Source organism: Dasypus novemcinctus, chromosome 9, assembly GCF_030445035.2.
Source record: "Dasypus novemcinctus isolate mDasNov1 chromosome 9, mDasNov1.1.hap2, whole genome shotgun sequence".
Classification (NCBI taxonomy): Eukaryota; Metazoa; Chordata; class Mammalia; order Cingulata; family Dasypodidae; genus Dasypus; species Dasypus novemcinctus.
This window is the reverse complement of record NC_080681.1, coordinates 81,297,051-81,309,408: the sequence shown is the minus strand read 5'-3', so window position 1 is coordinate 81,309,408 and position 12,358 is coordinate 81,297,051. Positions and strand designations below refer to the sequence as shown.

Below are 12,358 nucleotides of genomic sequence, written 5' to 3'. Positions count from 1 at the left end.
AAAGAAATTCCTATAGAATTGAAAAGTCCAGAAACAAATCCTTCCATTTATGGTCAGCTGATTTTCTTTTATAGATTTTTAAACAATTTTTAAATTTTATTTGATCAATTGATTTTTGACAAGAGTGCCAAGACAATTAAACAAGGAAAGAACAGTCTTTTTAAGAGAAGGTCCTGGCGCAAGTGGATATCCAGATACAAAAGGATGAAGTTGGACTACTTATTTCACATCATATACAAAAATTAACTCAAAATAGATTAAAGACTTAAATGTAAGAGCTGAAACTATAAAACTCTTAGAAGAAAACACAGGGGTAAATCTTCATGACTTTAGATTAGGCAATGATTTCTTATATTGATGTGGGCTATGGGTGGGAGGCTCTTTGTCTCTTCAGAGATAACCTAAGCTGTTTGACTTTTGGGTGTGGAAGGTAAGACGCTGCAGCCCTGCCCTTAGTAACAATGGCAAGGACTCCAGTCCCAGGAAACAGTTTAACAGTGCAAGGTCTATAAACTTTAAGTATTTAGGGGAAATGCAAACCAAATATGCTAAAAGCTTATCTAGAATGTCTGGAGTCCATGCTAAAAGCTTACCTAAGATGTGGAAGATATATATGCTAATTCAAGCCTATTGAGAACTGAAACAAAGGGACCATTTCACCTTTCCTCTGTATAAAAGAAATTTGAAAATCTTGTTCTGGGCTCAGGATTGAAACAGAAAGCTCCCGAGTCCGGCCGGCCGGCAATAAACCATTTTTCCTTCTCAAAATCATTCCTTAGTTCTGGCCTCTCTATATGCAAATAATTAAACCTCTCTCAAATTCTACAACAATATCAGACCCCAAAAGCTCAAGTAACAAAAGAAAAACCAGATAAACTGGACACCATCAAAATTTAATGTTTTTGTGTTTCTTAGCACATCAAGAAAGTGAAAAAAACAACCTACAGAATGTGAGAAAATGCCTGCAAATTATGTTTCTGAAGGGAATTGTATCCAGAATATATAAAGTACTCTTATGACTTAATAATAAAAGACAAATAAAATCTAATTTAAAAATGGGCAAGTGAGTTGAATAAATAATTCTTCAATGAAAATATACAAATGACCAATAAGTACATAAGCAGATATACTACAACATTAGTCATTAGGAAAATACAAATCAAAACCACAATGCAATAGCATTTCACACATGCACTAAGAGACAAATAATAAAAGGTATGGGCAAGGATAAGGAGATACTGGAACTCTCATACACTGCTGGTGGGAGTGTAAAATGGTACAGTGACTTTGGAAAAGTCTGGTGGTTCCTCAAAAGATTAAACATAAATTGACTACATGATCCAATAATTCCCCTCCTAAGTGTGTGTGTGTGTTTGTGTGTGTGTGTGTGTGTACAAAATCTTATTCTTACAGTTTTTACATTAAAAAGTCTATTTCAGTAAACGAATAATATAGAAATAAAAATATTTATTTCAACCTAGAGAAATATAAGTAAACATACATGCAAAAACTTGTACACAAATGTTCACAGCAGCATTTTCATAATAGCCAAAGTGGAAATACAAATTCATCAACTTATGAATAAACAAAATGTGGCATAATCATACAATGGAATGCCATTCAGTAATAAAAAGTAATGAAACATGGAAATATGCTACAATACAGGTGAACTTTAAAATATTTTACTAAGTGAAAGAAGCCAGACATAAAAGAACACATATTGTATAAATCCACAAATAGGCAAATGTACAGAGACAGGAAGCTTAGTGGTTGCAGGGCTAAGGTAGGGTAATGGAAAGTGACTGCTAACAGGTTTTTTTGGGGGATGGTGAAAAATGTTTCAAAAGTACTTTGTGGTGATAGCTGTAGAGCTTTGTGAATATACTAAAAACCCACTGGACTATTATACTTTAAATGGATGAATTTATTGATATATCAATAAAAAAGTTCTAATATCTGGGTTCATTTTTGTCATGATCATAAGCAAGTCATTTTATCTGCGTGCCTCTGTTTCCCATTTTGAAAACTAATATATAAGTTCACCTAACAGTTTCACAGAGTGATTTAGGAAATAAAATGCAAAAAAAGTCTTGACTTAAGTGATATTTAATATAACTTATTCTGATATCAAGTATTTAAATTTATCAAAATTTATGTTTCTTCAATAAGACTTGTAGGTACCTTAAGGGTGGGGATCAGGCTTCTAACCTTTCTATAGCTTCCACTGTTTTAAAAGCAAGGCACTGATACTTTCAATAAACAGGTGTCACCTGACCCAAGATTGCCCTAGTTCCTCTCCTTATCCATAACATCTATTTCCTTTAGTTCCTGTCCTAAAGAAGAAACAGTCTTAATTAAGGTGCTCCTAAAATCCAATCAAAGGCTTAGTCCTAGGGTTTAGGTGCCTGAGGGCAAGTACTAGCAAATCTGAGCATATTAACACTCACTCTTCCCTCTAGTATTGTTATAACAAGTAGGTTCTTATAATCAAAGTCTTAATTCTTAACAGTTTTTACACTGAAAAGCCTATTTTGATAAAGCAATAATATAGAAATAAAAGTACTTACTGCCAACAAAAGGATCAGACTGGAAGAAATCCAAGTTTGTATCTGCAACTGGATCTGTCAGTGAGCTTGATTCTATATTAAAATGATCTTCCTAAAAAATAATTTCAAAAACAATTTTTTTTTTGAACCAAAGAAGTTTTAAACGGTTAAATAAAATTACATAAATTCACATCATATACATGCTTTGATGAGTACCTGACATATTTTTCACTTTTCTTAGCCTAAAAACGGGTGTAAACCATCTAGGGAAACCAATGATAAGAATAAATATAAAATTATTTTTACCTTTTTTGAATGTTTGTCATCATTAAATTCAGGGCAAAGTTTTTCATTATCAATTGCAGCTACCACTTCCTTTTCATCAGTCACATCAGAAGGTGGTATTTCAGGACTACTTCTTGCCTACAAAATGTTAATGCTACATGAATAAACAATATATATTTCTACTTGACAGAGGAAACTGACAAAGAAAAACCAAAAATATTTTTTTAAAAAGAAGACAATGACAAGCACAACATATTCACTGAATGACTTCTGTAAACTTTCTTAAGAAAATGGTATCACCAACCATCAAAGTCACTCAAGCCAGAAACCTTTAGCGCACCCTTTATCACTTCCCTTTTGTTCATCCCCCAGATACACTTTCTGTCTTCTTCTCAATTGCCTCCTCTCCACCCTCACTGCAACTATCATCCATTTACAGAATCATTATTCTTGATTTACTTTAATAACTTTTCAATTGCCTGCAATACGAAGGCAGCCAAAGTAATAGATATAAAATGTGAATCTGATCATAACCCTTTATTAAGTCCTGCAAAGGTTCCCAATTGCTTTCTGGATTTAGATCAGTAAGAATTAAGGCTAAAGAAATGGCCAGGGGCATCTCCATTTCATAACACCCTTTTGCTTTTGAAGGAAAGCCCCGTAATTTGCCTTCTGTGCTTGAAAGAATATTGTATAAGGTACTGAAGGATACAATGTCTAAATAAAATTAAGTCTGTTAGTTTTAAATCCTTAATTTCTCTCAAACTTACATTACTCTTTTTATCATTCCTCCTATTACTGCTTAAATGCAGGCTAAAAAACTCTCACAGACTATTCCAGCAGCCTTTTAACATCTCTCTATGTGGCTGGTCCTGCTCTCTGATGTATTTCTCACATTTTCTAAAAGGTAAATTTAATACCACCACTTCTTGCTTAACAACTTTTTCAGTGTCTAGTTATTGCAGTGAAATAAATTCTCAGTGTTTCAAGATGAATTAAAATTTCTTATCTATTGGCCCTTTCTGACCTAAAAGTGGTCATTTATAACCAGTACAACCACCCATGGAATTTATTTTTATAGTCTTTATTTTTGTGTTTCTGTGGTGTAGGCAGTAATGTTCCCCCTACCCCTTTCAATTTCTGATTTTAGTTACTTATATCCTTTCTCTTTTTTTCTTTCAGTCTAGCTAAAGGTTTGTCAATTTTATTGAACTTTTCAAAGAACCAACATCTGATGTTGTTGATTTTCTCTATTGTTTTTTTATTCTCTACTTCATGTATCTCCACTCTAATTTTGTTATTTCTTTCCACCTACTCACTTTGCATCTAAGTTTGCTCTTCTTTTTGTAGTTTTTCCAGTTGTGAGGTTAGGTCTCTGATTTGAGATCTTTCTTTTTAAACGTAAGCATTGAGAGCTATACATTTCCCTCTTTGCACTGCTTCTGCAGCAACCTGTAAGTTTTGGTATGTTGTGTTTTCATTTTCATCTGCCTCAAGATATTTCTGAATTTCCCTTGTGATTTCTTTCTGACCCATTGGTTTAAGAGTGTATTGTCTTTGTAACTGTAATTAACACCACTGAATTGTACTTGTGTATGTCATTAAAAGGGGAAACTAGGTTATAGATATACTCAAAATTTTTTTAAAAAGGTTGTCTTATTTAATTTCCACATATTTGTGAATTTTCCAATTTTCCCTCTGTTATTGATTTCTAGCTTCATTATGTTTTGGTCAGAGAAGATACACTGAATGATTCCAACACTTTATAACATTTATCGAGATTTGTTTTGTGACCTAACATATGATCTATCCTGAAGAATGACCCATGTGCACCAGCAAAAATGTACATTTTGTGCTATGTGTTCTGTATATGTCTGTTAGGTCTAGTTGGTTTATAGTATCTTTGAAATCTTCTATTTCTTTACTGATTGTCTGTCTAGATGATCAATACAGACTCATTACAGAAAATGGTGTGTTGAAGTCTACTATTATTAATGAAGAACTGCCTATTTCTCCCTTCAAATCTGTCAATATTTGCTTCATACAGTCAGGGGCTCTGCTGTTGGATGAATATATATATGTATACATATGTTATTCTTCTTGTTGAATTGACCCTGATTTAAAAATATATACCTGGCTCTGTCCCAGGATCTCTAGTTCAGCATGAGACTCAGACATCAATATTTTGATAAAGAAGCAGTGGTAACAAAGATGCCCACTAAAGAAAGAGCCTCAACTCCTACCAAGGCTCTCCCCACCATCACAAGATACTTTGAAACTTCTGACAACTTTGTGCATATTTTCCTCCCATCTTGTATGTATAATATTGTTTTTTTTCTGCCAGACTGTACCACCCCCTCTTCTTTGCTTAACCTTTTCTCACTTATCAAACCTCACTTGTAAAGCTCTCCCTATAAAATCTCCCCTGATCACCCTCCAAGCTGTTCTACTTGAATATTCTGTGTTTTCTTTATCACCGCCCTTTAACACTGTGTTATACTCCTAGACTGTTTGGTGTTTGAAGGCAGAGTTTAAAAGGTCTTTGTCTCTGTAGCTCTAACACATAACACAGAACTCTTGCACAGTTGGTGCTCTCCAAATACTAGCTAATTGAATGTATTCAACTTAATGTAATACAGAATTATTTTCAGTCATGTGTGAGGGTACTTAAAAATTTTTTTTTAAGTTTACTGTCTATAGACTTATTAAACTACATTCTAGAATAAATAAATCCATTAAAATGACATTTTTACACTAGTTAAAATGGTAGAAATTGTTGGACTAGTACACACTCTCTGCCACTAAAACAAAGTCTCAATTGTCCTCAGATGAGGTCAGCCCACATTAATATTAGGTATGATATTAATATCATGAAGTACTAGACTCACAGAAGACTCCTGGTGCATGGGTTCAGACTCTAGATTGCTCTGGCCTTCACTGTGCTCATTAAGGTTGGCTGTTTCACTACTGCTAGTGCTGAGGCTGCAATAATCTGTAACACCATTTACAAGAACGCTGTGCGGACTACTGCACCAATTTAATTGATTGTTATGGTTTTCCAGCTCCTTCATTTCCATCAATTTCACTTGCATCTGTCAACATAAAATAGAAATGCAACACAAAATTTACTGGAAAAACATGCAATGTAAAAATGGCTATACCCCTAGACTTCATTCAAGATAAACTTGCTCCTTTTAAGGAGAACCCCAGGGAACACAGAGGAAAGATTTCAATAATCATTCTCAATAAGTTCCCCTTTCTGACTTCCTGTATATATGGATTTGCTTCTTTTTTTTTTGTAGGTACTGGGGATTGAACTCAACTGTGTACATGCGAAGCAGGCACTCAACCACTGAGCTACACCCACTCCCCCCATGGATTTGCTTTTGTATATCTTTTGAAAGCCCCAAGAATTCTGATTCAAATATATGCAAGTTGGCAGTCCATTAGAAAAGGAAGGGCCAGGGTATTGGTATTGTGAGAAAGATAGCAAATTGGAAGAGAAAAGCTGGAGAAGATTTTATGATGATGCTTTAGGAGAGATAAAGGAAGTTGGTGGAGCACACACAAGGATTTAGAACCAATCACACTCCTAACTGGGAAAGAATGGAATAAAGATAAGGTAAAATGAGTTACTGTCCTATGTACTGGCATTACTAATGGACTAGAGCCCTAGGAAGTAATATCTAAATCTAAGCTCTGCCAAGCAGGTTAAAGGGCACTCGAAGAAGTTTTTTTGGACTCAAACACACAAGTGACTTTAGGTTCCTGGGACAACAGTAGGACAGAGAAGGCAGAATTCAATAAATAAAAAGAAAAATGTTGGAGACTGGAGGGAGGAAAGAAATGCTTTTTAATATCCTTATCTATAATAAAGAAAACACATCTAAAAATATCTCCAAGAAATTGAGAAGATAGCAGATTTTTTAAAAAGCTTCTAGTGACAAAGGAATAAGACATGGAATTTTACCAGATAGTATCCATTTTTTGTAAAATATTTTAAACTGGGATTCATTTATTTATATGCTTTCTGCTTTGTTTTTCAGCAAACGCAAAAATTACCTATTGACCTTTTATAAGTCCCCAATCTTACTTCCTCCATACAGTTTTAGGTTGATGAAGTTGGAATGTGAAATTTACCATAAGTCTTTTCAGAGTATATCCTGGCAAAAGAACACTATATTGGATTATGAGACAGGTTTAAATCTAGTTCTGTCACTTCCTAGCTAGCTATTCTTAAAGTAACCTCTTCAAGGCTCCATTTCTTAATCCATAAGGGGTATAAGAACTATCTGCACAGAGAATTGTTAGGAAAATCAAAAGATATATTTGAAAAAAAAAATACTTTAAAATTTAAAAGTCACACAAGGAAGGTGGGGGTAGGGGCACAGAAAAGAAACATGTAAGGGGAAGGATTTCATTATTTATAATAATTAACTATGAACACAGGACTGAGTTTTAGAAGACCTGAATTCTAGACTAAGGTTCTTTTAAAAGGATATGTATGAGCAAGTTACTTAATCTTCCTTACGTTCAGTTTGTTCAGATTAAAAATAACAGTAATGTGGGAAACAGACTTTGACCCAGTGGTTAGGGCGTCCGTCTACCATATGGGAGGTCCGCGGTTCAAACCCCGGGCCTCCTTGACCCGTGTGGAGCTGGCCAGGCGCAGTGCTGATGCGCGCAAGGAGTGCCGTGCCATGCAAGGGTGTCCCCTGCGTGGGGGAGCCCCACACGCAAGGAGTGCGCCCGTGAGGAAAGCCGCCCAGCGTGAAAAGAAAGTGCAGCCTGCCCAGGAATGGCGCCGCCCACACTTCCCACACTTCCGTGCCGCCGCCGACAACAGAAGCGGACAAAGAAACAAGACGCAACAAACAGACACCAAGAACAGACAACCAGGGGAGGGGGGGGGAATTAAATAAATAAATAAATCTTTAAAAAAAAAAATAACAGTAATGGATACATGATCTCTATGTTCCTATCTAACCATTTCACCTAACATTCTCTAAAACATTATTATCTATTTAGGGAAGTCTAGGAATTAAAAAAGCAAAGGATCTATATACAAGATACAACACAATACCACACATTTGTCTCTATAAGAAACTACTTTCTAATTAAGAAAATAAAGGTTTCCAAAAATGCAGAATTGATTTTAAAATTAGAATCATAAAAGGGATGACACTGAATTTATTTATAAAAATAAACAATAATTTTTGAGCATTTATGTTTCAAACACTATGCTAAAATGCTTCATGTTTTGCCGCATTAAAACCTCATAGCAGCCCTAAGAGGTAGGGTTTTGTTTTGTTTTTTTGAGGAACCAGGGCCAAGAACTGAACTAGAACCTTGCATGTGGAAAACCAGCACTCAACCATTGAGCTACATGGCTCCCAGGAAGGGATAGTATTAATTTTCCAATTTTAAAGATGAGGAATCTGAGACTAAGATGATTCAACTAGTAAGTAGCAGAGCCTGCACATAAACCTAGACCATCTAACAAAGCCCACACTCTTAGCCACTAATCCAATGATAATCATCAGATGTGTAAGACATATAATAGCTTTAACTTATGACAGATGACAAGAAGTCTATTTGAGTAAAACTATTGGAAAATAAATCATAAACTAAGAAATAGGAGAAGAAGCAGAAGTTGAATAAGTATGACTGACTAAAAGGATTAAGAGGGCCCATTTAAGCTTATATTCTGCTTCCACAAAGACTTACTGTACTGATTTCCTGTTGTGAATCTTGCAAATGCTGCTGAAGAGATCCCAGCTGAGCCTTTCCTGACTCCACACTCTCCTCTAATTCTGCTGTTTCTTGCTGCAGGTGGCTCAGCTCTTCCCTGGCTTTGGCCAGTTCTTCTTCATAGGTAGAGATCTGAGATTCTTGACTATTTAATTCAGCTTTCAGAGAAGAGATCTATAATATGAAGATGAACGGGAAGTAGGGGATTGAAAGAAGAGATGTTATTAAAATGCAATACTTTCATTTGCTTAATTTACTATTTTGGTGGTTTATGATGCTTGTTTTTGGTAGAGAAGGGCAACTGGGAGAGGGAAAGAGATGAGTTGAAGACAAGAGGTATGATACTTCAAATTAAAATTTAGAAACATAGTATTATTTCCTCTAAAGTAGGCCTATAATTTCAGTATGAACCTTGCTCCACTTCTCTCATGTGCCCATCTGCTGACGAGACTGCCACCTAACAATAACCAAATATATATATATATATTTGGTTATTGTTTCCTCTTAAGCCAGGAAAAGCAAGTAAAGTATAAATGCAAGCAGCAGAGGGAAGCGGACATGGTTCAACTGGTACAGCGACTGTCTACCATATAGGAGGGTCCAGGGTTCGAGACCCAGGGCCTCCTGACTCTTGTGGTGAGCTGGCCCACGTGCAGAGCTGCCGCACACAAGGAGTGCTGTGTCACGCAGGAGTGCCCCCACGTGGGGGTGCCCCACGCACAAGGAGTGTGCCCTGCAAGGAGAGCCGCCCCACGTGAAAAAAGTGCAGCCTGCCCAGGAGTGGCATCACACACACACGGAGAGCTAACGTAGCAAGACGACACAACAAAAAAGAGATGCAGTTTTCCAGTGCTGCTGAGGGTGCAAGCGTACACAGAAGAACACATAGCAAATGGACATAGAGAGCAGACAACAGGTGGGCGGGGGGGAGAGAAATAAATCTTTAAAATAAAAAAAAATGCAAGCAGCAGAGAACAGTCAGTCTTTGTACCAAATGGGCCTCCTCAGCACATTTCTTTCTGACTTCTTTGAGTTGCTCCTCCAGCTGGGCTTTCTGCTCATCCAGTCCATCAAGGAGTTCCTGTACTTCCTGTTTCTGGGCCTGTAACTTTTGCAGATTAGTATTCTCCTTTTGAACTTCATCTTGAAGATCCTAAAATCAATAAAATTAACATATTTCTCATCTTTGGGGCAGGAGGGAAGGTAATTTTTCAAAAAATATTTATCAAGGGAAAATAAACTCTTGCCACATTACATATACTGTGTTGTTGAAATGGAGAACTCATAGCTTTAAATACAGTCTTTACTTGAGAACCTCTTATTTAGATTTAAATATGCATTTTCTTATTTGAACCTGTATTTGGATGTCTGATGGGTTTCTCTAACATATGCCCAAAACAGAACTGGTATTTTCCCCAAAATCTGCTTTACCCTCAAAGTTCACCCTCTCCATTTATCTGGCCAAAAAAATTGTGTCTTCTTTGACCCCTCTCTTTCTCACATCTCATCTCCAATCTGTCAGCAAATCCCATTGCCTCTTTGTTCAAAATATACAGGCATATCTCATTTTACTGCTCTTTGCTTTATTGTACTTCACAGATATTGTTTTTACAAGTTGAAGGATTGTGGCAATCCTGCATCAAGTAAGTCTAATGGTGCCGTTTTTCTAACAACGTGCTCACTTTGTGTCTCTGTGCCACATTTTTAAAAAAAGATTTATTTATTTTATTTCCCCTTCCCTTCCCCTCCCCCCACCCTGCTGTTTTTTGCTGTCTGTATCCATTAGCTGTGTGACTGTCTGCATCTATTTCTCTTTTTGGTCTTCTCATTTTTTCTCCTCTAGGATTCACCAGGATTTGATCCTGGGGACCTCTGATGTGGAGAGAGGTTCCCTGTTAGCTACACCACCTTGGTTCCTGGTTTCTGCTGCACTTCATCTTAACTCTCCCCTTCATCTCTCTTCTGTTGCGTCACCATTTTGTTGCATGACTCATGTTGCATGACACAGGCATGGGCTCACCGCATGGGCACTCTCACCATGTGGGTGCTTGGCTCGCCACGCGGGCAATGGCTTGCCACATGGGCACTGGCTCACTGTGCGGGCATGCTTTCTCTTCTTTTTCACTGGGAGGTCCCAGGGATTGAACCCGGGTCCTCTCATATCATAGGCGTAAGCCCTATCCTTTGAGCCACATCTGCTTCCCAGCTTACCATCTCTGTCACATTTTAATTAAGGTATGCACATTGTTTTTCAAACATAATGCTACTGAACACTTAGACTATAGTATAAACATAACTTTTATATGCACTGGGAAACCAAAGAAATTTGTGCAACTCGTTCTACTGTATTGTGATATTCGCTTTGTTACAGTGGTCTGGAACTAAATCCATGCTATCTCTGAGGTCTGCCTGTTTTCAGAAAATGATTACTTCTCACCACCATTACTGCTTCAGTCCTGGTCTTATCTCTCTCCTGGACGGCTGCCTCCTAATCTGTTTTCCTGCTGCCACCTATGCTGCCTTTCCGTTTATTTTCAACACAGTTGTCACTGTTAAAAACCTGTATCAGATCATATCACTCCTCTACTCAAAACCCTGCATTGACTCTCCATCTCACTTACTGGGAAAGCTAAGGTCTTTACAATGGCCCATTTCTCAACTTCATTTCCTACTGTGATCTCCCTTGCCCATTCTATTTCAGTCATGTGAACATCACTGCTGCTCCTCAAACATTCAACACGTGCTCCCTCTTAGGATCTTTCACTGATCATTACCTCTTCCTTCTAAGTTTTTCCCCTAAGCGTCCACATGCCTTCAACCCTCACTTCAAGTCTTTGCTCAACTGTTACCTTTTCAGTGAGGTGTTCCTGACCATCTCTAAATCCTCCCCACCCCCTCAGATTCCCCTTCAAATATAGGATGTAATTTTATTTATTTATTTTTGTAACCACTTTGAGATAACTCACATACCATACAATTCACCCACTGGAAAAGTACAGAGCAATGTTTTTTTTAAAAAAATTATTTTCTATTTTTATAAAATATAAAAATATTTTATAAAGAGATTGAGAGGTGAAGTTTCTTGTTTGCCTGTTTTTTGTTTATTATTATTATTGATATAACGAAAATATTCTAATAATGACTGAAGTGATGAACACACAACTATATGATTATACCAAATATCACTGATTATACTGATTATATACTTTCAATGAAATGGTTCTACAGAGTATACCCTATAACCAGCAAATGCCAGGAACAGAGTAAGAAAAAGACAAAGAAATTAGGCCTAAACACACAAACTCTTCATTGGGATCTTTTGACAGCAGCCAGAACCCGGGCTGGATCACATTAACAGAGACAGGTTCCAGGAAAGGAAGTGGGTGAGGTCAGGGAAGGTCCACACTGGTATGTGGGTTTAGTATCAGGTAAACAGCTCTTGGAGTTTACGTACAAAATCAGCTGGCTCTATTTCTTAGAAATATACATGGAAAGAAAGGTAGATTTGATCATTACTTTATGAATCTGTTGTTTTGCAACACTGACCTCATCAGAAGTAGGGACAACTCATTCAGGTTCAAATTTCAGTACCAGGAAACAATTATCAAAACATCACTGATGAATTGCATCACCATCCATGTGAAATCTAAGCCCCCTCTTGATCTAGAGGTGGAGGGGACATCGCCATCCCAGGATCCACAGAATGGAGGAATAAAATATAGACTAGAGTGGACTTACTGATATTCTACTATAAAACTATTGTGACGAGTAATAGA

The 12,358-nt window shown here is 36.9% G+C and overlaps 1 protein-coding gene across 4 annotated transcripts in view; it reads right to left on the bottom strand.

Moving 5' to 3' along the window:
• The window catches only part of EPS15 (epidermal growth factor receptor pathway substrate 15), a 196,850-nt gene that overhangs the window by 56,000 nt on the left and 128,492 nt on the right, over window positions 1–12,358 (bottom strand). For all 4 annotated transcript variants that reach the window (XM_012518810.3, XM_023584095.2, XM_004476485.4 and 1 more), the window contains exons 14-18: window positions 9,574–9,735; window positions 8,559–8,756; window positions 5,720–5,923; window positions 2,853–2,969; window positions 2,568–2,658 (exon numbers count right to left, since the gene is read on the bottom strand). In XM_012518810.3, the coding sequence (XP_012374264.2) occupies window positions 2,568–2,658; window positions 2,853–2,969; window positions 5,720–5,923; window positions 8,559–8,756; window positions 9,574–9,735 (772 nt within the window). The remainder of the gene's footprint in view (window positions 1–2,567; window positions 2,659–2,852; window positions 2,970–5,719; window positions 5,924–8,558; window positions 8,757–9,573; window positions 9,736–12,358) is intronic.